The 26360-nt window shown below is 41.7% G+C and overlaps 1 protein-coding gene across 1 annotated transcript in view; it reads left to right on the top strand.

Moving 5' to 3' along the window:
• Positions 1-26360, top strand: part of fa2h (fatty acid 2-hydroxylase) — a 109445-nt gene that overhangs the window by 69209 nt on the left and 13876 nt on the right. Inside the window, exons 2-5 of the mRNA XM_072279432.1 lie at positions 7435-7515; positions 20478-20620; positions 24411-24517; positions 25314-25486. Coding sequence (XP_072135533.1) covers positions 7435-7515; positions 20478-20620; positions 24411-24517; positions 25314-25486 — 504 coding nt within the window. The remainder of the gene's footprint in view (positions 1-7434; positions 7516-20477; positions 20621-24410; positions 24518-25313; positions 25487-26360) is intronic.

Genomic DNA, 26360 nt, shown 5'->3' with positions numbered 1-26360 from the left:
GATGTTCGCATGCCACTGTACATGGAAGGTTTAGTTTTAAAATGAAATAATAGCTAGCAAGTTACCAATATGCTTGCCAACAGAACTACCCTGTGCTCTACGTACCTGGCCCTGACGCACCTAGGAAACAAGGACACTTGTGTCAGAATGCTGTTTCTGGATTTCAGTTTGGCATTCAGCATTATTGTCCCACAGACCTTGGTGAAGAAACTCCTACTCCTCAGTCTAAATACACCACTGTGCAACTGGGCATTGGACTTCCTAACCAGCAGACTTCAGATGGTGAGAATGCACAACTGCCCCTCCTTCCCCATCATCCTCAACACAGGTGCCTCCCCACCCCAGGGCTGTGTGCTGAGCTTATTGTTGTACACACTGCTCACACATGACTACACAGCCAAACACCATAAGACTTAGGAGCAGAATTAGGCCATTTGTCCAGCAAGTCTGCTCCACCATTCAACTATGGCTGATCCTTTCTCCCTGTAACCTTCGATGCCATGGCCAATTAGGAGCATATCAATCTCTGCCTTAAATACACCCAATGACCTGATCTCGAGCTGCCTGTGATAACAAATTCCACAATCTGGTTAAAGCAATTTCTCTGGATTGGTTTTAAATGGATGCCCCTCTATCCTGAGGCTGTGCCCTCTTGTCCAAGACTCCCACTCCATGAGAAACATCCTTTCGACACCTACCCTGTCTAGGCCTCTCAACATTCAAAATGTTCCATTGAGATTCCCCCCCCCCACCCCCAATCCTTCTAAATTCCAGTGAGTACAGGCACAGAGCTATCAAATTTTCCTCATATCATAACCCTTTCATTTCTAGAATCATCCTTGTGAACCTCCTCTGAGCGCTCGCCAATGCCAGCACATCTTTTCTGAGATAAGAATCCCAAAACTGTTCACAATACTCAAGGTGAGGCCTCACCAGTGCCTTTATAAAGCTTCAGCATCACATCCCTGCCTCTTCTATTCTAGACCTCTTGAAATGAATGCTAATATTGCATTTGCCTTCCTCACTACCGACTCAGACTGCAAGTTAACCTTCAGGGTGTCCTGCACAAGGACTCCCAAGTCCCACTGCATCTCAGATTTTTGGATTTTCTCCCCATATAGAAAATGTTCTGCACATTTATTTCTACTAAAGTGCATGACCATGCATTTTCCAAAATTATATTTCATTTACCACTTTCTTGCCCGTTCTTCTAATCTGTCTAAGTCCTTCTGCAGCCTTGTTTCCTCAACACTACCTGCCCCTCCGCCAATCTTTGTGTCATCTGCGAACTTGGCAACAAAGCCATCTATTCCATCATCTAAATCACTTATATACAGCATAAAAAGTGGTCCCAACACTGACCCCTGCAGGACACCACTAGTCACTGGCAGCCAACCAGTAAGGGTCCTCTTATTCACATTCGCTGCCTCCTACAAATCAGCCAATGCCCTAACCATGCTGGTAAATTTCCTGTAATGCTAAGGGCTCGGACTTGGTAAGTAGCCTCGTGTGGCACCTTGTCAAAGGCCTTCTGAAAATCCAAATATACAACTTCCACTGCATCCCCATTATCGATCCTACTTGTAATTTCATTAAAGAATGCCAATGGGTGTGTCAGGCAAGATTTTCCCTTAAGGAAACTATGTTATATTGGAGGGGTCGTGACTGTCACGTGACAGCACTGCCCATTTACCTGGTCGAAAGACACGCCACCTGCCAATCAAGGTTTGACCCCTCCTCGCCCATCGATGCACACCTAACCATTGGCCCCTTTAATTAACCTTGTACTTGACCTCGGGCAATTGGCCTTTGTAATCAGCTTAACCCTGCTGGCACCGAGCCCTTGGCTTCCCTGTGCATCACCTGGGCTGGACTCATCAGCCCGACCGCACTATAAAGGAGGCCCACGTGTGCTTGACCCTCTCTCCTTTTCTGCTACCTCCGAGGGACCACCCTGCCGTTGGTGAGATGTGCAGGAGTGTGGATATTGTCCCTTAGCAGAAGAACCGTGCCCGCACAGAGTCTAGGGGTGTCTGGTATCGTATTGACTTTTCCCTTGGTTGTGTGTGTGCATGCACGTACTTTGTTCCCACGCAATCTTATTAATTGTCCGCGTGTGTTTTATTGCTGATCCAGCTACTGTGAATTGTGTACGTGTTGCTTCTGTTGCCATTTTCCAACGTTTGCTTTCTGTAAATAAAATCCTTTACTACCAAGACTGTGTCCAGGGTCCTCGTCTGTGAGACCTATCAAATCTGATGTTTTCTCACTGACAACACATGCTGACTTTATCCTGTCTTGCCCTGTGTCACCAAGTACTCCATAACCTCATCCTTAACAATTGACTCCAACATCTTCCCAATCACTGAGGTCAGGTAGTCAAAACTGCCCAGCACATCACTGGTAGCAGTCTACCGCCATCAAGGACATATATACAGAAAGGTGTCGGAAAAGTGCCAGTAACATCATGAAGGATCCCACCCACCCTGCTCGCTTCCATCAGGGAGGGGGTTGTGTATCGTCCACACCAGGACCACCGGACTCAAAAACGGTTACTTTCCCCAAGCACTAAGGCTGATCAATACCTCCACCCACTAACCCACCCTTCCATACCCCCCCCCCACCACCACTGCTTTATCATTTCCTGTCACCCGATGTACAGGTGTTCCTGGGCCTAGTGCCACTTTATAGGCATTTAATCTGTGTATAAGTTGTCTTGGGTTTTATATATTTACTGTGTTCACTATCTTACTGTTTTTTTTAACGTTGCATCAGATCCAGAGTAACAATTATTTGGTTCTCCTATACACTTGTGTACTGGAAATCACATTAAACAATCTTGAATTTCAGTAACTTTGGTTGCCAGCAGTCATCAGCTTTTCAAGCATAGCATCCAATGGTTCCTCTCCTATTCACAGGACGGTTTGGTAAATCAATCATTAAAGGCTTATTTAATCACTTGCTGTCTGCTTATTACTTTCCTTCCCATCTCCAAACCTGAGCCCAGTACAACAGGCTTGTTAGTTAAAAGTAAATCAAAATGCTGTAATGTAAAATAAGAAAACAGGGTAGGAACAATCACTGGGTAATCACTGTCAGCAATAACAGACTTGGATCTTTGGAATTTTGGCCAGAGTAAAAGCAGTAGGATTTTGCTGATGCAGGCACTGTGCTAGTTATTGCTGCTACTGTAGAGGAGGAAGCTCGGGATTTTGAACTCGGGACTCTGTAGTTCAAGGAAGAGATGGTGTTTAATTTTGCATAGTGAATTAAAGTCAAAACATTGCCTCTCAAACTCAAGGTATACATATCCTTTTGTTATGGGGAGCTGCCTGACGTTCCCACATGCCCAGGATGACCACAGGTGCCGAATAATTGTCCGGTGGAGGCGCATCCAGCAACTGATTTCTTGGGTAGCACGTTACAGGAGGGCACTGCCCACTGCTGAAGTAGGGGAGCAGGTGCCTGCCAGCTAGGTGGTGCTGAGCAGAAGAATTGAGGATGTTCCCAGCTGATGGCGCATGGATTGTTGAGAAAGTGTAATCAGGACCCATATGTTGGCACCAAGGTTAATGCAAGTGTACAGTGAAGGAGCAAGAATGATCATGAGAGTATGAAGGAAAAATGCACTCCATGGGACAAATTGACCATTTGGAAATTGTCGGTGATTCCAGAATACTAAACTGTCTTCCTGATTGCAAGGTTAAGGTAGTGGAGTCTGTAGACCATTCTTTATATATAGGAGAAGTTGGCCACGTACTGATGACATTGGTATCAATACTGCATGGAGAACTTCTGGTCACTTTTGCCATCTTAAAAAAGGGATAAGCTTGAGGAAGTTTTAAGCAGTGAGGAGAAAGGTTTAAGTGGAACATCCATTACATTAGTCTGTGTATCATGCCTGAAGTGCATAGCTTTTTGTTTATAAATGGGAGAACAGTACAAATGGAGAAAGCTGGGGAAGTGACACATGGAATGCATTAGACTTTTTGGAGCATTGGAACTTGTTGGGGCGATGAGGTCACTCCTCAGAGGTGCCAGGAGTTAAATCCTCAAGTGGGTTTACTGGTGCTCTTGGGAGGGGTTTAATGTGCTTTTGTTTTGGCAGAGGGATGAAAATCTGAACATAAATATAAAGGGGAGAAAATCAAAAAAAGTAGTGGGATGAAACAAGGCAAACAGGTTTTTAAAAAGAATACACTGGTCAAACTGATTGGCACATGCTCAAGTGGAAGCTTAGTGAAGCGGGTAGAGGAGTTAAAGGCACTGAGACATGGAAGTGTGGTATTTTAGTAAATACTCAAGCATAGCTTGGGAGTCCTGATTTGCTTTTGGCTGAATCTGCTTTTTAAAAGCAGGGGTATGACTATTAAGTGAAGGAGGAACAATTGTCAAACAAGGTAGTCTGCTTCGAATTGAAGAATTAAAAATGGAAGTTTACTGTACACAGTATGTTGTAGATCTCCACACTAACCTAAAAGTCCAAGTTCAGAGGCAAGTTTCTGACAAGTGTAAAAGCAGTGAAGATGGTGCATTTCAATTACTTTAATATTACCTGGAGATGTGATGTAAAAACTTCAGAGAATTCCTAAATTGCATTCTGGAGCTTCACTTTATCCACTATCTAGTAAGCCAAACAAGACTAGGTGAGTAACTTGACAAAAGGCGATTTGAAATCATTGGTATCAAACAACAGGAAGTAAATAAACAAGAGGTTTATTGTAAATGTTTCCATTAAGTGGATGGGCCAAACATAAAGCCCCATGGCAATATGAGGCTTTTAGGGAATGATTGACTCTATTACTGCTCTCTGATTGATGTTTGATATTCTTTTCTCCCTCCTGATACACATCCCAATAAGTTCTAAATGCTGCAATAGGACATATCACCACCACTGATTCTCAGTGCATTCCTAACCCTAACCAATTGCTGTGTTAATTTACCCCTCCCAACGGAAGCAATTTATTTTCATCCATTTGATCTAAGCACTGATTTCAAATACTTCTCAGAATCGCATTCCTTGGAAACTCTGTTCCTAACAGAACAAATCAAGCTTTTGTTTCTGGAATCATTTTGGAAAGTGACTTCTGCATCCCCTCAAGCTTTGATACCTTTCTTAAATTGTGACACCCAAAACTGAACTTTTACTATACTTGAAGATGCTTTTAAAAACTTGCAATTATTTGAAAACAGATAAAAACAGAAAAAGAATGAAAATACTACATGTGTCTTTCCATTGGTGTTGCCTGACCTGTTTCCAGTGTTTTGTTTTTAATATACTTAATTTGAGACTGATACAGTTGTTTTCAAAGGTTCATGAATTTTTGATTTTTTACTGTACAATTGGAGAATTGGTTATGTACTGCCTTTTGTGAAAAGGTGTTGGGTGTTTAAAAAAAATCGATAATTACAAGCTGGTTGACTTGACTTGGAGAATAAATGATTGGAATTGGTTTTTAAGGGCTGTGTAACAGTTTGCTTAGAAATGTAGAAATTGGGACCGGTCGGTGTGGATCTATTACAGAAGTTTGTGCCTGACTAAGACTAACTTGGAGGTAATGAATGTGCCTGTGGGCAGACCATTTGATGTATTCCAAATAGATTTTAGCATGGTCTTTGATAGTTTTGCACAACAAACTGGTTAAGACATTAAAAGCCCATGGAGTCCAGATGAGAAGATAATGGGGAAAAATTGGCACATTGGCTGAAGTAAAAAGTCATGGTTGGATGTTTCTGTTACGCGTTGGGTGTTTCCACAGAGATCAGTCCCTGATCCTTTTTAAAATTTATATTATGATGTAGATTTAAATCTAGGGCCATAACATTTTATAAAATTCCCTGATGATAAACCTGTCGGGTGGTGGGGTGGAGATGTGTCTTTACCAAAGGAGGTGTAAGGCACTTCTTCCCCACCCCCCTCCCCCAGGTCACATTTGGGCAATGTGTAGCACTTGCTTATCCCTCCAATCAGGGTCATGTGAAGCCATGGCAACAGGTGCAGAATGGTCATATAAACAGCCGGTGCATATCGCAAGTCCTGGTTACTAAACCACTGATGCCAGGCAGTCTCTGAAGAGTATTGATAATGGCTGGGGTCACCCATCTTGTAAAGACACTGCCCAGAAAAAGACAATGGCAAACTGCTTCTGTGTAAGAAATTGCCTAGAACAATCATGGTCCTGAACACCTATGTGATACAACACAGCACATGATGATGATAATAATGTAGTCATAATATAGTCCATGTAGTCAACAACAAGGAGGAAAGTTTTTGGTTACATACCGATTATAGATGTTCAGGTTATTTGGGGCAAGAATTGGCAAACGGAATATAATGGGGAGATTTGGTAAGGCAGGCAATTTACAATAAATGGAAAACATATTGAGTTTCATAGGAATGAAGGCACTTTAGATGTACCACCAGATTTCATGATGAATGAAACTACCCAGTTCATAGCTGGTTCTATCAACAATGAGATGGGATTATGACTTAAATGCTGACGTTCTAAGCCAAGTATTGTAATTGATATTTTTCATCAGTATTGTAATTGAATTTGCTGTGGTCTAAAGTTCAGTTTCATTGTGTACAGGGAGGGAATATTTCTAAAGTTTTGAACCCGGCTCAGGACACAGGAATCCATTATAAGACTGTAAGACGTAGGAGCAGAATTGGGCCATTTGGCTCATCAAGTCTGGTCTGCCATTCCATCATGGCTGATTTGTTATTCCAGTCTCCTGCCTGGTAACCTTTGACTCCTTTACTTCATCTGTTCTAAAAGGGCGTCCCTCCATTCTGAGGCCGTGCCTCCAGACCCTAGACTCCCCCCTGTAGGAAATGTTCTTTCCACATCCACTCTATTTAGGCCTTTCAATATTTGATAGGTTTTGATGATATCTCGTCCAAGTCCTTCTATAGACTCCCTGCTTCCTCAGCACTACCTGCCCCAATACGTATATTCATATCATCATCTATGCAAGTAAATATGGTACACATCTACTTTAATTTTTCTTTGCCATTGTCTTTATTTACAAACAACTTTAAAACTTTTTGAAACTTAATTTGTACATTAAAGAAGGAACAAATTATTTGGATGGGGGAGTAACCTGATTTTAAATAACCAGATGCTGTCTTGCCGTCAGGAAAATGCTTAACATTTCAGAGGTGTTTGCTGTCCACATGACCATTATATTGTAATGTTCTTGTGCTTTAGAACAGGAGGAGGTTAACTTCTTGTACTAGACTCCCAAAATGAAAGCTAAAGCTTCAGACAGCAAGTGTAGCCGTTTGTTATTGCTTTTGCATTGTTTACTAAGGGAAGTCGCCAAGTTAGTGAAGTGAAAGTATTACAAACCCTGTACAAGTAAATAATTCACTGTCCAACACACTTCATCCAGTTTTACACTGAATTATGACAGATGTTTCTATTTCCTTAGGCTGTCCGAGAACGAAGAAAAAGCCATCAAGCTTCAGGTATCGTGATGGATGCAAGATGTAAGTCGGTGGATCCAGAAAATGTAAGGACATAAGTTGTAATGATTTAACCCTTAGAAACTTATCTTATTGGTTGTTCATTACATGGATTAATTTTACTGTCCTTGTTATCTGTTACATACTGAGCAATAATCAAGCTTTGTTGGTTTTTTAAAAAAAAAGAAAGAGGTGACATAGGATAGGAAGATGTCAAATCCTTGTGGGTAGAGTTGAGAAACTGCAAGGATAGAAGGACCCTAATGGGAGTTGTATACAGGCCTCTGCACAGTAGCCAAGACATGGAGTACAAATTACAGCAGGAGATAGAAAACGTATGTAAAGAGGGCAATGTTATGGGGGATTTCAAATGCAGATGTGTGTTGGGGGGGCGGGGGGGTGAATCAGGGTTAGTGCTGGATCCTAAGAGAAGGAATTTGTGGAATGCCTACAAGATGGCTTTTTAGAGCAGCTTTTGGTTGAGCCCACTAGAGAATGGTATCTCTGGATATGGTTGTGTAATGAATCAAATTTGATTAGGGAGCTGAAGGGAAAGGAACTCGTTAAGAGGCGCTGATCATAAAATGATACTTCACCCTGCAGTTTGAGAGAGAGAAGCTAAAACTGCATCTACTTGTATTACAGAGGAGTAAAGAGAATTACAGAGGCATAGGAGAGGAAGGGAACACTAGCATGCGTGACAGGAGAGCAGCAGTGGCTGCAGATTCTGGGAGTAATTCAATAGACAGAGGATCCAAAGAAGCATTCTAAGGGAAGGATGAGGCAGCTGTGGCTGACAAGGAAAATTAAAGACAGCATAAAGCAAGAGGTCACGCGTTACAACAAACAATGGGTAGCTGGAGGATTGCAAAGCTTTTAAAAACCAATGGAGGCAACTAAAAAGGCAATAAGGAGATAAAAGATGAAACATGAAGGTAAGCTCATCAATAGTGTAAAAGGATACCAAAAGTATTTTCTTACCAATTTATATAAAGAGCGAGAAGCAAGAGTAGCTCTGAAAAATGACATAGGAGAGATGGTTATGAGGAACAAAAATTGGTGGATGAACTGAGTAAGTATTTTGCAACAATCTTTATTATGGAAGACACCAACAGTATACCAGAAATTCAAGTGTTGGGCGGAAGAAGTTAGTGTCATAAGGAGAAGATACTTGGGAAGCTGAAAGGTCTGAAGGTAGATAACTCACCTGGACCTGTAGTCTATCTGGTCCAGAGTGGTGAAAGAGGTAGCTGAAGAGATTATGAAGGATAACTAGTGATTTTCAAGACTGTTTGGATTCTGGAAGGGTTCTGTAGGACTGGAAGATTGCAAATATCATTCCATTCTAAGAAGAGAGGGAAGCAAAAGAGTTTGTAGGCCTGACTTCTGTGGTTGGCAAAATGGTAGAGTCCATTACTAAGGATGAGGTTTCAAGGTGTTTCGAGGCACATGATAAAATAGTATTAGTCAGCATGACTTCCTTCAGGGGAATTCTTGTCTAGCAAATCTGGAATTCCTTGAGGAAGTAACTGGCAGGATAGCCAAAGGAGAGTCAGTTGATGTTGATTAATTCGATTTTCTGAAGGTCTTTGACAAGATGCCACACATGAGGTTGCTAAACAAGATAAGAGCCCATAAAGGTACTCTCCTGGACAGAAATTGGCTGACTGGCAGGAGCCAAACAGCTAGAATGAAAGGAACATTTTCTGGTTGGCTGCCAGTGACAACTAATGGTGTTCCGTTGGAGTTGGGTATGCTATTTTCCATGTTATATATGAATAATCTGGGAGACAGAATTGGTGTGTTTGTGGCCAGGTTTGCAAATGATATAAAGATCAGTGGAGGGGCAGCCAGTGTTAAGAAAGCAGGGATTGCAGAAGCAAACGAGGAGAATCTGCAGATGCTGGAAATTCGAGCAACACACAACATGCTGGAGGAACTCAGCAGGCCAGCAGCATCTATGGAAAAGAACACAGTCGACATTTTGGGCTGAGACCCTTCCACAGGACTGGGGGAAAAAAAATGCTGACGGAATAGATTTAAAAGGTGGAGGGAGAGGAGAGAGAAACACAAGGCGATAGGTGAAATCTGAGGGGGAAAGGATGAAGTAAAGAGCTGGGAGGTTGATTGGTGAAAGAGACAGAAGGCCATGGAAGAAAGAAAAGTTGGGGGAAGCACCAGAGGGAATCAATGGGCAGGCAAGGAGATAAGGTGAGAGGGGGGAAAAGGGGATGGGAAATGGTGAAGGAGGGGGAGTGGGGCATTACCAGAAGTTTGAGAAATTGATGTTCATGCCATCAGTTTGGAGGCTACCCAAACAGAATTTAAGCTGTTGTTCCTCCAACCTAAGTATGGCCTCATCATAACAGTAGAGGAGGCCATGGACAGACATATGGGAATGGGATGTGGAATTAAAATGGGTGGCCACTGGGAGATCCTGCTTTTTCTGGCGGACAGAGCATAGATGCTCGGCAAGGCGGTCTCCCAGTCTACATCGGGTCTCACCGATGTACAGGAGGCCACACCTGGAACACCAGACACAGTATATAGCCCCAACAGACTCGCAGGTGAAGTGTCGCCTCACCTGGAAGGACTGTTTAGGGCCCTGAATAGTCGTGAGGGAGGAGGTTTAGGGGCAGGTGTAGCACTTGTTCCACTTGCAAGGATAAGTCCCAGGAGGGAGGGACAAATGGACAAGGGAGTCATGTAGAGTGCGATTCCTGCGGAAAGCAGAAAGTTGGATGGCGGGAGGGAAAGGTGTGTTTGGTGGTGGGATCCCATTAGAGATAGCAGAAGCTTTGGAGAATTATGTGCTGGATGCAAAGCTGGTGGGGTGGTAGGTGAGGGCAAGAGGAACCCTATCCCTGGTAGGGTGGTGGGAGGATGAGGTAAGAGCAGACGTGCGTGAAATGGAAGAGATGAGGTTGAGGGCAGTGTTGATGGTGGAGAAAGGGAAGCCCCTTTCTTTGAAAGAGGAGGACATCTCCTTTGTTCTGGAATGAAAACCCCTCGTCCTGAGAACAGATGTGGCAAAGACAGAGGAATTGAGAGAAGGGGATGGCATTTTTACAAGTAACAGGGTGGGAAGAGGTATAGTCCAGGTAGCTGTGAGAGTCTGTGGATTTGTAATAGATATCGGTGGATAAGCTGTCTCCAAAGATAGAGACAGTGCGATCGAGAAAGGGGAGGGAGGTGTCAGGAATGGAGCAGGTAAATTTGATGGTGAAGTCGAGGAGTTCAGCATGGGTTCAAGAAGCAGCATCAGTGCAGTCATCGATGTAGCGTAGGAAAAATGTGGGATGGACATCAGTGTAGGCTTGGAACATAGACTGTTCCATGTAGCCGACAAACAGGCAGGCTTAGCTGGGACCCAGGTGAGTGCCCATGGCTACAAATTTGTTTGAAGGAAGTGGGAGGAGCCAAAGGAGAAATTATTGAGAGTGAGGACAAGTTCTGCTAGGCGGAGGAGAGTGGTGGTGGAGGGAAACTAGTTGGGTCCGGTGACCAGAAAGAAACAGAGAGCTTTGAGGCCTACCTGGTGGGGGATGGAGGTGTATAGGGACTGGACATCCATAGTAAAAATAAGATGATGGGGGGCCAGGTACCCTGAAATTATTTGAAAAGATCCGGAGTCTGTGAAGTGTCTCGGATGTAAGTAGAAAGGGGATAAAACAGAGTCAAGGTACGCTGATATGAATTCAGTGGAGCAGGAACAAGCTGAAACAATGGATCTACCTGGAAAAGCGGGTTTGTGGGTCTTTGGTGGGATGTAGAAATGGGAGGTACGGGGTGCGGGAACTATGAGGTTAGTGGCAGTGCATGGGAGATTCCCAGAGTCAATAAAGTTGCAGAAGGACTTGGGCACATTGGGAGAATGGACCAACAAGTGGCAGATGGAATATACTGTAAGGAAGTACATGCCCATGAGTAGACTATTTTCTAAATGGGGAGAAAATTCAGACATCAGAGGGAATTGGGAATCTTCATGCAGGATTTCTTGAAGATTTGAGTTAGTGGTAAAGAAGGCAATGCAATGTCAGCTTTCATTTCCAGGGGTCTAGAATATAAAATCAAAGATGTAATGCTGAGGCTTTATAAGGCATTGGTCAGACCGCACTTGAAATCATAAATCCATTTGTGTATAAGAGAGGATGTGCTGGGATTGAGAGAGTTGATGTGTAACTGTTTGATAGCACTGGACCTGCAGTCACTGGAGTTTAGAAATGCAGAGGGATCCCATTCAACTTGACCAAATATTGGAAGAACTAGATAGAGCTGATGTGGACAGGATGTTCTCTGTAGTGGGATTGTCTAGGACCAGAAGGCACATTCTCGGAATTGAAATACACCCTTTTAGATCCAATGAGGGATTTCTTTTACCTTCCTCATTGTGCGAGGTGAATCTGTGGAGTTCATTGCTACAGATGGCCGTGGAGTTGAAGTCGCTGAGTATATTTAACATGGACGTTGATGTGTTTTTGATTAGTAAGGTCGTCAAAGGTTACGAGGAAAAGGTGGAATAATGGCAGTGAGAAGGAAAATAAATCAACCGTGATTCAAAGGTAGAGCAGAATTAGGCTAATCAGCTCAAACTTTGTACGAAATGAGGAAAAATCTTCAAAATGTTGAGTTTAAAAAGTAGCATCATGCATAGCTGTTCCTTTTTTCTCCAAAACCTGTTTGCTGAATGCTAATTCTAAATTTTGCAGTTAAGGTTAAATAGAGACATTAAAGTTGGTACAGAATATTACTGGCCTAATGCAAAATAACTTGAGTCAGCCTATATCTGAAAGGCCTGTATTGTACTGTAGGTTTTTCTATGTTTCTATATCATTAAATGATTCATTAGCTACCTTTACACTTAAGTTCCATTTAAACTATTTGCAAACTGGAATAGTCTATTGTCCTGTATGTCTGCCTCATTAACTTCAATGATCCTTGACTTTTCTATGTTTGATTTTTTTTAAAAGATAATTGTTTGGCAGTCCACAAAAAAACTTATCCGATTTGTAATTGGGGAAATTCCAGTCTATACTACATCGTGTGCGAAGTAGCAGCAAGTCCTTAAATTACAAGTGTCTGTTCTGGGGTGTCTGCAATTACTGCTGGATGCCGATTCATGGGTCATGATCTCCCCACAGTCTTTTATCTGAGATAGTTGTTTCATCCACTGTGTACAAGTGTGTATTTAATCTCAAGATGAAATAGAGGTTGTGTATTACAAATGTTGAATTGAGATCTATAGACAGATTACAAAAGAATCCGAAACAGAAGTGGAAGTTGAATGTAAGAGCAGGGATCGTCAGATGACAAATGTTTAGCTGCCAATATAATAGGAATCTAAAGATAGTAAAGGCAAATAAATGTTGAGTGGTAGTGCATCCATTAGGGATGGTTTAAAAAATCAAAGTAAAGAAAATTGGGGGAATATTGAAGTTAATCAATGATGCAGGCATACAAAATAATTGATTATTCTAGTTTGCAAACAGTTTAATGTAATTTAATTACAAAGATGGTTAAATAATCATTCACTAGCAGAGGCTAACATAATTTACAGAATGGGAATTGGAATGTGGGTGCATAATCAGGGAGGTAATAAGACTTTGCATCTGTTTCACCAAGGAAGAGGGTGCTTTCGGTAGTATCGAAGGAGAAAGAGGTCAAGATACTGATTTGCATTAGGCTCAGACAGCTTTTCTAATACTTCCCTTACTATCAGTCTTCGAAGGAGGTAAGTTACCAGGACCAGATTTTGAAGGAGCCGAGGAGGAAATTGGAAGCAGTGACCATAGCCTTCCAGCGCTATTAGATACAACAGTGGAGGGGAGCAAATGTTATTGTCGGGTTAAGGTGCAAGGATAAGCCCAGCAACTGTGGGACGGTTACTTCAATGTGGAAAAATCTTTTAGGAGCATGATCCAGAACAGGATTGACAGGACATTGGAATGTAAATCAGAGCAAAGCTGTGGTATATTAAGAGCAATTTGATAGAATTTTTGAAGTAAGGGTTAATAAGAGAAATGCAGTCAGTGTGGGGTATACAGATTTCAGAAGGCTTTTGATATTGTGTCGTGTAACAAGCTTACAGTAGAATTGAAACTCATGGCATCAAAAGGCAGTGATTGGCTGCATACATGTTTGCTAGGGAACCGGGTTACAATGAATGGTGTTCATGAACTGGAGAAAAGGGAATAATGGAGTTTCTCAATGATTAATTTTAAAGCCATAGATTATCTAATTTAAAAAAAACAATGACCTAGATTTGAGGGTGCAAGCTGTAATATCTAAATCTGCAGATAACGTGACCAACAAAAGTAATGGTGGGTTGCAGCAGGATAAACAGCCTGAGATGGGCAGACATACAGCAAATAAAGTAAATTGTGGGGCAATGAGTTTTGTTAGGAAGAACAAAGAGGCAATGCAGAATAACAGTTATTGTAAAATGGCTGTAGGAGTGGAGGCATCTCAGAGCTTCTGCTGAATCACTGAAGGTAGAAGGACATGTGAGACAGCAGATCAAGCAGGCCCGATTCTAGACTCTATCAAAAGAGTATAAAACCAGAGACAATTCAAACCCCTGTCATGCCACAATTGATGTTCTGCCGATCGCATTACAGAAAGGATGTAAAGTCTAGAAAAAGATTCGCAAGCATAGTCTTTCAGTCTAGGACCTGCAAGTTATGATAAATTAGAGGAACTGCAACAATTTTGTTTTAGAGAAAAGGATGAAGATATATTTGGTAGGGGTGCGTGAGTTGAAGAACCTGGACAGATGGTGGGGGAAGGGAGGGTAATCTTTCTGTAAAGGCAGGATTGGGAACTGAAGATTATGGGTATAAATTAAAAGGGAACACATTTAATGAAGTGGGGGGGGGGGGTGTTGGCAGCTGAACTCTGTATATACTGCTTGCACAATGACGGTGATGATTCCAGTGGCCTCAGAGCGAATTGGATAAATATACAGTATGCTGGAGAAAAATTTGCAAAGCTACAGAGAAAGGGTTGACTTGAAGTTGGAGAGATACTCTGACAGGGTGACACTGGACTTGAGAAACTAAATGGCCCCTGTACAGTAATTGTTCTGATTCTAGAGTTCTAAACCCTAATTTTTGTTTTGAAGTTTTATCTTGATAACATTTAGAACTGTACTAAACGAATTTTAAGCCTCTCTTGGGATGTTCTGAAGTTCTGGGTTGGAAATTCCCCTGATGCACATATTTTGGAGATTTTGTTTAATAATTATTTGTTTGGAGATACAGCGTGGAATAGGCTATCTATCCCTCAAAGGAACAAAGTCCCAATTTACCCATAATCTCCTTTTATCTCATGCCCTCAAGTCCTGACAGCATTCTCCTAAATCTTCTGCAGCTTAATGACATCCTCCTTGTACAAGAGTGACAATACTCCAGGTGTGGTTTCTCAACATCTTGTACAAAGACACCATTACTTCCTGACTCCTGTGCTTATTGAATATTAATTTTTCCCATTCATATTTCAAAGTTTCATGCTATGTGGTTTTGTCCTCTACTGAGAAACGGAATTGATCAAGGAAAAGCAAAAATTTGCAGATTTAACTTGACAGCTTAATTGGTGGTCTCCAGAGTTGTGTTTCCACAGATGTGATGTTGGTGCCTGTGTAACAAAGCAGTACAGAGCAGTCAGTGGTGAGAAAGTGAGACAGTATCAAGCTGGCAATTTATCCAGAGCATTAGTTTGTGTAGATGAATGCTATCTTTGCTACTTGTTCAGGATTGGAGATATTTAGTAACTTCAAACATTTGTATTCAATCTATTCTGTGCAGCATTTGTGATGACTGTTAGAGTTAATAGGGATGGAACCTGCCAAGCCAGGCGAGGTGGGTTCTTATGACCCTTCTATCCTCGAATTCAAAAGCCCCAATACATTAGCTTCTAAGCAATTGATGGATTAGCCTGTTTAAATGTTCATGTCCACTGTCATTCAGTCCATTTCTCCCCCTGCTCTGCTGGGGGAGAAGCTGACAGCGATGCAGGTGGATGCTTACCTGGTGTCATGGATTCTTGATTACCTGACTGGCAGACCACAGTACGTGTGCTTGCAACACTGTGTGTCCGACAGAGTGACCAGCAGCACTGGGGCTCCACAGGGGATTATCTTGTCTCCCTTTCTCTTCACCATTTACACCTTGGACTTCAACTACTGCAGAGAGTCTTGTCATCTTCAGAAGTTTTCTGATGACTCTGCCATAGTTGGATGCATCAGCAAGGGAGATGAGGCTGAGTACAGGGCTACAGTAGGAAACTTTGTCACATGGTGTGAGCAGAATTATCTGCAGCTTAATGTGAAAAAGACTAAGGAGCTGGTGTAGACCTGAGGAGAGCTAAGGTACCAGTGACCCCTGTTTCCATCCAGGTGGTCAGTGTGGACATGGTGGAGGATTACAAATACCTGGGGATACGAATTGACAATAAACTGGACTGGTCAAAGAACACTGAGGCTGTCTACAAGAAGGGTTAGAGCTGTCTCTATTTCCTGAGGAGACTGAGGTCCTTTAACATCTGCCAAATGATGCTGAGGATGTTCTACGAGTCTATGGTGGCCAGTGTGATCACGGTTGCTATTGTATGCTGAGACAGCAGACTGAGGGTAGCAGACACCAACAGAATCAACAAACTCATTTGGAAGGCCAGTGATGTTGTGGGGATGGAACTGGACTCTCTGACAGTGGTGTCTGAAAAGAGGATGCTGTCCAAGTTGCATGCCATCTTGGTCAATGTCTCCCATCCATTACATAATGTACTGGGTGGGCACAGGAGTACATTCAGCCAGAGACTCATTCCACCGAGGTGCAACACTGAGCATCATAGGAAGTCATTCCTGCCTGTGGCCATCAAACTTTACAACTCCTCCCTTGGAGGGTCAGACATCCTGAGCCAATAGGCTGGTCCTGGACTTATTTCCTGGCATAATTTATATATTACTACTTAACTATTTATGGTGCAACTGTAATGAAAACCAATTTCCCCCGGGATCAATAAAGTATGACTATGACTATTTACTAGTTAATGTCTTGCAGATTTATCATACTCTGGATATTCCCTATGTCAAATGCTCATTACATTTCTTGTAGCCTTTGATCCCTCTCCTCTTCTGATTATGGTGTTTTGGGGTTCACAGTGAGTATAGTTGAGTATGATACTGAAGGTGTTAACCTACCAGAGAATTCTGTGGAGACAGTGTTTGAAGTTGTGTCAGGATGCTATTGGAACCAGGGGTGGAGATAGCCGGGGCTCTTAAATTTTCTGCCTCTTCATTAGTTGCATGTGAAGTTCTAAAAGACTTGAGGATAGTGAATGTTCCCTTAAGAAGGGTGGCAGGGATAAGTCATAGTCATACTTTATTGATCCTGGGGGAAATTGGTTTTCGTTACAGTTGCACCATAAATAATAAATAGCAATAAAACCATAAATAATTAAATAATAATATGTAAATTATGTCAGGAAATAAGTCCAGGACCAGCCTATTGGCTCAGGGTGTCTGACCCACCAAGGGAGGAGTTGTAAAGTTTGATGGCCACAGGCAGGAATGACTTCCTATGACGCTCTGTGTTGCATCTCGGTGGAATGAGTCTCTGGCTGAATGTACTCCTATGCCCACCCAGTACATTATGTAGTGGATGGGAGACATTGTCCAAGATGGCATGCAACTTAGACAGCATCCTCTTTTCAGACAACAAAGTAATTCCAGGCTGGGGAGTCATGTCACTGTGTTATTGAAGATGGTTGTGAAGATTTTTATTTGGAGAGGCAGGGGCTGATCGAGGCTGGTCAGCATGGCTTTATGTTGGGAGGGGGAATTAATTAGACTCTAAATTCACTGATTAGACTCTATAAGGAGTCAACTAAGCAAAGAGATGAAGGCAGGGCAGTAGACAAAGCCTGAATGGATTTTATTGATAAGGTGCTTCAGGAAAGATTGACCCAGAATGTTAAGGGGCATGGCGTGCAATCCATGAGGAGTTGTCATAAACCATCTGAGGATCCAGAGGGTGGTAGTAAAGAATGCTGAAGTCTGTAACCATGCCTTGGCAGAACGCGGAGCAGATGGATAGAGGATGGAGTTTAGTCCTGACAATGGATTTTAAGAAGTCAAATATCGGTAGGACACTAAGGAGTGTTGATGAACAGAGGCACCTTGGTGTTCAATCCATAATTCCCTGAAAGTAGCAATGCTAGTAGATGGAATGGTGAAGAAGACAATATATATATATATAACACTGAGTAGCTCTTATGGAATATCGTGTGCAGTTCAGTTGCCACACAGTAGCAAGAATGTGACTCTGCTGGAGCGAGTACAATCACCAGAATTCATCAGTTTTGAGGAAAGATTGTATGGGCTGGGCTTGTTTGCCCTGACTGACCTGATAGAAGTATATAAAATCTGAAGAAGCATTCAGAGGGTCAATGCTAAGAATTTTTTTTTCCTGTGGTAGAGGTACCAGAAATGAGGGCAGAAGTTTTGGGTGAAGAGTTTTAAAAGGGATCTGAGATGAAAGCTTTTGGAACAAGCTGCCACAGGAGGTGGAAAATTAGATTCAATTACTACATTTGAGGCATTTTGATAGCTGTTTTGAGTAAGCAAGGCACAGGGGTAAAGAACTGAGGTGGACAAATGGGAATAATGGAGACGAGCAAAATGATTGGAATGTAAACAGTGGACTGAGTCTACATCTATGCTGTATCTCTTTTAGGTGTCACCCTCCTGGAGCATCTAGTGATTAGTGCTGACTGTCCTAATTACCAATAGAGTTTTGCTGTTTGATCCTGACTGCAGTGTACATACTAGCAAAGACTGATGTTAAGCAGGCACTTGAGGTATTGAGTGCCGTCATCAGCAAACAAGAAACAGCCTATCCCAATGCCTTTCAAATCGTTGTCAGAGATTTCAGTCAGGCTTGTTTGAACAATCTCTGCCCAATTACCATCAACGTATCACCTGCAGCACCTGGGGTCCCAATGCACTTGAGCACAGCGATTCAGCGATTAGACATATCTACCATTCCATGCCTAGACCACATTTCGGGAAATCTGATCACTTGCCTGCCATCCTACCTGAATACAGGCAGAGCCTAAAGAGCAAGGCTCAAGAGATGAGGACAATAAGGAGGTGGTTGTGTGAGGGTGAGATGCAGCTACAGGACTACTTTGAGGTGGTGGACAGGACCATGTTCAAGGACTCGTGAGAGGATCCGAACGAATACACCTTTGTTATAACGGACTTTATAAAAACAGTCGTAGATGAGTGTGTCCCCTCAAAATCATTTAGAATCAGAAGCCCTGGATGAGCCATGAGATCCACAGTCTGTTAAGGGGCAGATCAGAGGCATTCAAGTCTGGCGACCAAGTGAAATTTGGGAGGTCCGGGTACGATCTCCAGAAAGCCATCTCACCTGCAAAGTAGTAATTCCAGACCAAACTTGAATCGCTAAAGGATGCTCAACAGGTGTGACAGGGCTCCTACAAAGTGCAACCAAGCGACATAGGTGACAACAAGGTTTCACTCCCAGATGAGCACAATGCCTTTTATGCTCAACTTGACTGTCAAAACATGGAGGCGCCTTCACAAACTCCCACAGCCCCCGATAACCCTGTGATTTTAGTCTCTGAGGCTGACGTGAGATCGTCCTTTAGGAGAGTGAAACCACGGAAAGCATCCAGCCTCGATAAGGGTACCTGGCCAAGTTCTAAAGATCTTTGCTGATCCACTGGCTAGTGTTCACCAACGTCTTTAACCTCTCACTTTGGCAGTCTGAGGTACCCACCTGATTCAAGCAGACTTCGAACCAGTGCCTCAGAAGACTGTGATAACCTGCCTCTGACTATTGTCCAGAAGTACTTGCCTTCACTATGATGAAGTGCTTTAGAGACTGGTGATGAAGCATATAAAGTCCTGCCTGAGCAGTGAAGATGCATACATCAGGATGCTCTTCATGGACTACAGCTGGGCGTTCAAGTTGAATTATCATTCAGTCATACATGAACAGCCAAACTACAGGCTTCCTCAGGGGCTAGGGGATCCCTAGAGTGGAAGCAAGTCTCCCTCAATCCCGAGAGATCGGGTGAAGACTGTCTTCTATCTTGATGTGAGTCTTCATTTCTTAACTTTAAGTGGATTTGTTCCTTGTTTATACGGAAGCCTGTACAGCAGCTGGTACTTTCATCACCTTGTTCAGCTCCTCATTTACCTGGATCACAGCACTAGGTGGAGACCGATTATATTCTGCAGTTTTAACACCACAATTCTGTAAAAGTAGCTCCATTTAAAAACAAAAAAGTTCCTTTTGCACTAACTTAATCAGCTTGATTATTTATTAGCCTATCTTTGCAATGTGATCACTGATCTCACATAAAAAATAACACTATTAGGCAGTTCATTTAATTCTTGATGACCCAAGCTTCAAAATTCTCTCAATTGTGTGTCATTTGGGAGGGAAATCTTTTTCGCCCTAGATTGCTGTTCCTGAATCGCAAAATTGCTGGTTTTTTTTCCCCTTGGAGTTCTACTGAAGCCTCTGAATAAGCCAGTTCTATTCCTGCTTAAAAAGACAAACTGTATTTGCTGAGTACATGAACGTGTTGATTTTAGTAACCTATGGTTAAACAAATCCAGAAATCCCACTAAACCAACTTTTACTGGTAACATTCTCAGGATATTTAAATATGTAGCCAAATTAATGGCATTTGTAAACATGTTTTCATGGAGGAGGAAAGGAATCTTCAAGCTAAAAATGTTTGGAAATGCTGGTCTCTATTATTTATTGTGTACTTCTGTAGCAAGTGACCCAAACACATCAGTTTCTTTGTGTGTGATGAGAAATTAACATTCTTGAATATAAACTTTGTTGATAAATGGGTAAAATAAATGCTTTATTTGGTTAAGAAAGTAAAAACAATATAAATTAGTAGAGAGGGTTTTTTTTAATGGCCCAAGCACACTGCTAATACAGAATTCTGATTTTCTGATCCTCAGGACTTAGTAGACTGGAATAAGCCTTTGTTGTGGCAAGTTGGCCACTTGCGTGAGAAATATGATGAATGGGTGCATCAGCCAATAGATCGGCCAATACGCCTCTTCTATTCGGATTTTGTAGAAGCTTGTTCAAAAACAGCATGGTAAGGAACTGAAATCACTAAATTCTTTAAAGAACTTCACAATTACAGTATAATTTTGTTGATTTTTTTTTTTAGATTGTTTTGGTGATTTTTCTTGAATAGGTTGCCAATGTATCCGGTACAATGTAATTCACTTGAGCAAATTTAAAAAATCTATAGTTTTCTCTTCTTGATTCCTTTTTGTAACACGAGTGAAAGCCAGGAAGTCACTGGACTTGTTCTGGCTCTTTTCAATGCAATCCTGAAATATTCCCACTACTTTGTGTCTTTAAATGTCTTCCTAATACTTAGTCCCATATTGAAGCCAGAACCAGTGATGTTGTTTTATTTCAATGAAAAAGTTTCTCAAACGAAACAGTTGCAAATGTTTTTTGGTTACTCCTTGTTACGGTGAGTGGTGAACTACTGTGGACAGAGGGCATAAGCCATTGCTGCCAGCAATGGTTGCAATTTGAGTGTGGGTTTTATGAAATGGCACTGAGCAGACTGAAGTTAATATTTTCTCATTTTGTTTTAGCACCACAGCGCACTGGTTGGCCTACGGTAAATGAGCAATGATAGATTCATGATGTGTAATTTATGATCATTTCAAAAAATGTTATGACTTGTATTCTTTTTGATCTTTTGGTTCTATAAAGAAATATACTTTATTTATTAGAAATTAAAATAGGAGAAAATTGTAACTGCCTCAGGTGTTAATTTCTGGCATGGAAAATTCCCAAACATTTGGTTAATATAGAATGGTGAGGGTATTTGATGAATATTAATTCCTTGGAGTTAGATTTATTGCTGCATCATAGCTTCAAACATTCCTTGAACTTCCAATTGTATCCAGAGATTAGTCCATTCATGTAATCTCCGGTGAACTCTATTTCGTGCTGTGACCTAAACTAGCCAACAGGTTTCTTTAACTTGATAAAGTGTTATCCATGTATTCCATTACCAATGTTCTTTACTGACTTCAGGGTTCCCAAACAATTTCATGGATATAACTTTGTAGTTGACAATAGATCTGTGGTGTAGCTTACCAAAATCTTTGCAAAGTTTCCCATCTTGGATACCCCTGCAGTAGAAAGTTCCCAGTTTTACTTCCTCTCACAAAGATAGATGCAAGATTTATGTTCTCAGTTTGAATTGAAGTACTAAGTTCTTAAGGAATGTTCTGCTTGGATTTAAATGCTTGTTTAAAGGCATACAGTTTCTTGTTTATTTGCATGCTGCCATTACTCAAGGTATGTTTCTAAAACATTTTTGGACTACAGTGTGTACAGTGGTGTAAGTTATTATCTGGCCACAATTTTATATTGTGCTTAAAGGGCCACTGAAGCAAGAGGAAAGTGATGGCTCAGATCAAGTAAGCATTTAAGATTGTGCAGTGGAATGAGAGTAGTTATCTAGACTGCTCTGGGCAATCTTTATGCAGCTGCATGAGTTGGCCAAACAGCCTACACTTTCTTACACTTTACCTGTTGAAAAATCCAGATGAAGTAAAAGTTACCGGGCAAAATTAAAAGTTCAGCCTGGCTGACCAAGACCCTTCCTTTCTCACCCCCTCCTCAAAGGTTAGTTGCGTCTTGCTGAGGTACTGGGAGTTAGTATGAAGGATTTTTTCAAAAAAACTGTATTCTTACATACTCAAGTTGAAGAACAGTGGTTACAGGTTTAACTAGTAGGAAGCCACCTTTGTTAGTAAACAGTGCAATAAAACTGTACCTCATCTTGATTGCCTTAAACATTGTGTACAAAATTTAATGTACCATTGTCAGCTGCTGCTGAGGTGAACAAGGAGTGAACTATTACCATGGTTAGACTTCAGTGTCTCAGATATCCTGTCATCCAAAATGTGAGCAGTATGTAATATTAGTGTACCACTGTTTGTTGTCACGTGGGGCATCTTGGTCAGATGGCTGTCTTTATTATCATTTGAGCACGTTTGATTCCACTTTTATCTGAGGCTAAAAGCTGTCTCAGATTAGCCCTCAACCCATGGTTTAATCATTTGTTGAAAACATGGGCAAAGCCTTCCCAAACTGTTGGTGCAACTTTTCAGAGAGCCGTAGTTTGTTTCCGTTTATTGGTCAGTCGTGTGCCCCTGTTTCACGATCTGTATTGAATCCTTGTGATTTTCAGATATTGGGTTGCATCTCACCAATGTGATTATTTTCAAGCACTGCCTCTGATCTGCTGAAGAATGCTGTGGCACTTTTATCTCTGTAGGGAGTGTTAGTCAGACAATGAAGCGGTCCGGAATTCTAGTTTTTGTAACCTGTATGAGAGTAGTTTCACTGAGGCAAGGGTTAGCAGAGAATTATCTATTTACTGTTAGTTTGAGGTATTAAATATGGCTTTATCTGTACAAGTGTTTGAAAAGTGGGTACGATCTGCAACTATGACAGGTGCATGGAAGTACTGTCTTGTGACAGAATCAGATCAAGTGCTCCACACTCATTAAACATTTAGATGGGGAGGAAGAAAAATCTTATATTCAATATCTCCTGACTTAGCCTGTCTAAATATCAGGCTTTTGGTGTTGGTAAAATTCAAAAGCCAAATCTTCTTAATTTAAAGAAAATACTTCTGCACATGTAAACACTAAAATTAATTTTAAAACAAACTATATAACTAGACTCAAGCCCTCGCAGCCATGCACCTCTGTAGTAAGTGGAGAATTTAATGGACCAAGTCTGTCCTGTTCTCCGAGCTTTGTAATTGCTGCAAAATTGCCCAGTTTCCTTTTTGCCGCTCGCGTCAGAGCAGAGTTGTGAATTTACTTGTTAAGGACTTGCTGCACACACATGGCACGTCTGAAACTGGTCACTTTTAAAGAAATCTTGGCTTATTCATACAAAGTTTAGCCTGAACAGTGGGCTGAAAGGGAAAAGGGAGCAAGATTCTCGCTGCCTGGGACATGTACTGTAAAAGGAGGATAGAAGTTTGGGTAGATTTCTTTCCAACCTTTGCAAAGGTCAATCAGTGACATGAAGGGTTACGTGGAGAAAGCAGGAGAATGGGGTTGAGAGGAATAGTAAATTAGCCACGATGGAAAAACAGAGCAGACCCAATGGGCTGAGTGGTCTGATTCTGCTCCTTTATCTTATACCACCTGGGTCATTTGTCCAATTCCAATGGTGAGTTGAAGCTGGGAGCAAAATGCTTAACAGGGAATCATTCACCATCACCAGTCACAGAAGTTGTAAAGCTGATCATCAGATAGTGCGGTAGGTTTAAGGTGCTAGTATAGGGAGAAAATATTAGGTTTCAGTGATAGAAATGGGTTAGAATTTTTAGGCTTAAACTCTGTTTAAAGGTATTCATGTCCAAATTGTACAAGATTTCAACCATCTTGCATCATGGCAATTTCAGTGCCTTTTGTATACAATGGCTGCACAAATAATAACTTCTGAGACTTAGGCATTGTTATTTTTTGGGAGGAGGTGAGCAACATTTAATGTTCTCTCCCTCTGATTTGCAGTTGGGATTGCTGGTATATGTGCTTGTATACAGGCACGCATTCCACTCCCCCCTTGCGTTCCTAGCTCCAACTTTTTTGTGGTGTGGCTCAAATTGTGTTCTTGAATACTACATGAATAGGGGAAAAAAAACACCTGACCAAGTTAGCTCCTCTTGTTGTGAATCTGTACCATGTCCTTGATGTTATGCCTTGTGTTGTATGGGGGTGGGGAGATAAGTATGTTGCTTATGGAATATTGCCTGCACCAGGATCATTCCCCTTTCACAGTCAATCAGTTGAGCCACTTGTAAAGCCTTTTACTCTGTACTCTCTCTGCAGGTATGTGGTGCCATTAGTTTGGGTTCCCATTGTGATTATCTTTAGCTGGTATTGCTACAGCGAGCTGGCGGAGGGCAAGACTCGGCTTTTCACATCTTTCACGACAGGTATTGTAATAGTTTTCCGATAGCAAGTGCTTCTGTAACAAACAGTTGTAATTGATGTTCAGTTGGCTGCTAATGCAATTGTAAGACAATTGGTTATTAAAGCAATACTGTTGTATAGCTATTTATAAATCCATGCATTGTTATCATCCATAGAAAGGCAGGTGCTTGAATTTATCTTCACTACATTAACTTCGTCAAGTTTGAGGCAATGTGCTAGCATTTAAATGGTTCCTCCTAAAGACTGTTAAATGCTTGTGTACACTAGGTGGGAGAAAGGAAAATAGCTTGTTCTTGAATGCATCACAACTGCAAGGGAAACCGTAATTTAGAGCACTTGAAGTTTCTAGCTTGTAATAGACTTTGATTTGTCCAGTGGCGCATATATACTGATTACAAAGATGTTCATGTTTAGGGATGCATGCCTGTCCAGCTGCAGCCACCCACAGTGCTTCTGGTCTCCATATGGTAACTGGGATATCCTGGGCTGTTCATTAAGGGCTTGACACAGTCTTGAGCATCCCTGCACCCTGGGGCAAGTTGCTTCTATGTGGCAAAAGACCAGACCTGAGAGACAAACAAGACAAAATCTGCAAGATGCTGGAAATCTGAGAGAAGCCGGTCTGTGAGGATGGCAAACACCAGTCAGATATGCCCATCCCACAAGCTTGGTGTGTCAACTATGGATTTACCAATTCTATGCTTGTATATGTGATCCTGAGTTCAAGAATGGATTATTGTGTCTGATGGCTATTGGATAAGGAACAATGATTCACTAATTGTTTCTCTTTTTATGTAGAATATTCCATCCCCGTCCACAAGTACTGCTTCCCTCTATTATTCCTGATTGGAATGTTCCTGTGGTCCTTGGTTGAGTATCTGATCCATCGGTATGTTTTCCATATGAATCCACCAGCTAGCAATTACTACCTCATCACTCTTCACTTCATGCTTCATGGACAGCATCACAAGGTGATTGGCAGAAGGGATAGACTACTGCTTGATATTCTGTGATAGGGCTCCTGTCTGTGCTTTAGACTAATGAAATGTCAGTTAAGCATAACATCTTAAATTTATCTCTGAGTAAAAGCACAGGAATTTACTGTATAAATTACTGAAATAGTGTGTGTGTGTGTATATACATGAGTACAATATTGATGATGAGCTTTAATTTAGAGTAAAGGCACCTTTTCTAACAAGTCTATTGTCCTGAAGGGTTTGAATTCTTGGTGAATTGCGTGTGCAGCCCTCTTCATAAATGTTGTGCAATGTTCTCATCCGACACTGAGAGCCACTTCCATTATGTGGGAGGGACGGAATTGTGTGTGTATGTAATTTAGCTCATAGAATTCTTTTCTGTAGCTATGTCGCAGTGAGATTGAGCAGGTTTTTAGGATACACAATTTTTTTTCCCAGAAAGAGATACAGAGAGTAACCAACTCATCCAATCACTTATTATGTGTATGAGTTAACATTGGGTTTGAAAAGTTGCCACGTTAAAACCAGAAGACAGGAGCAGAATTAGGCCATTCAGCCCATTGAGTTTGCCCCACCATTCCATCATGGCCAATCCCAGATCCAACTCAACTTCATACATCTCCCCTCTCACCATGTCCCTTGATGCTCCAACCAATCAGGAAACTGTCAGCTTCACCTTTAAATATACCCATGGATTTGGCTTCCACTGCGGTCTGTGGCAGAGCATTCCACAGATTTACTACTCTCAGGCTAAAAATTTCCTCCTTACCTCTGTTCTCAAAGGTTGCCCCTCAATTTTGAGGCTGTCCCCTCTAGCTCTGGATACCCCCCACCAGAGGAAACATCTTCTCTACAGTCACCTTAATCC

The sequence above is a fragment of the Mobula birostris genome, chromosome 15, assembly GCF_030028105.1.
Source record: "Mobula birostris isolate sMobBir1 chromosome 15, sMobBir1.hap1, whole genome shotgun sequence".
Lineage (NCBI taxonomy): Eukaryota > Metazoa > Chordata > Chondrichthyes > Myliobatiformes > Myliobatidae > Mobula > Mobula birostris.
Note: the sequence above shows the minus strand (reverse complement) of the source record. Positions and strands in the feature narration are given on the sequence as shown.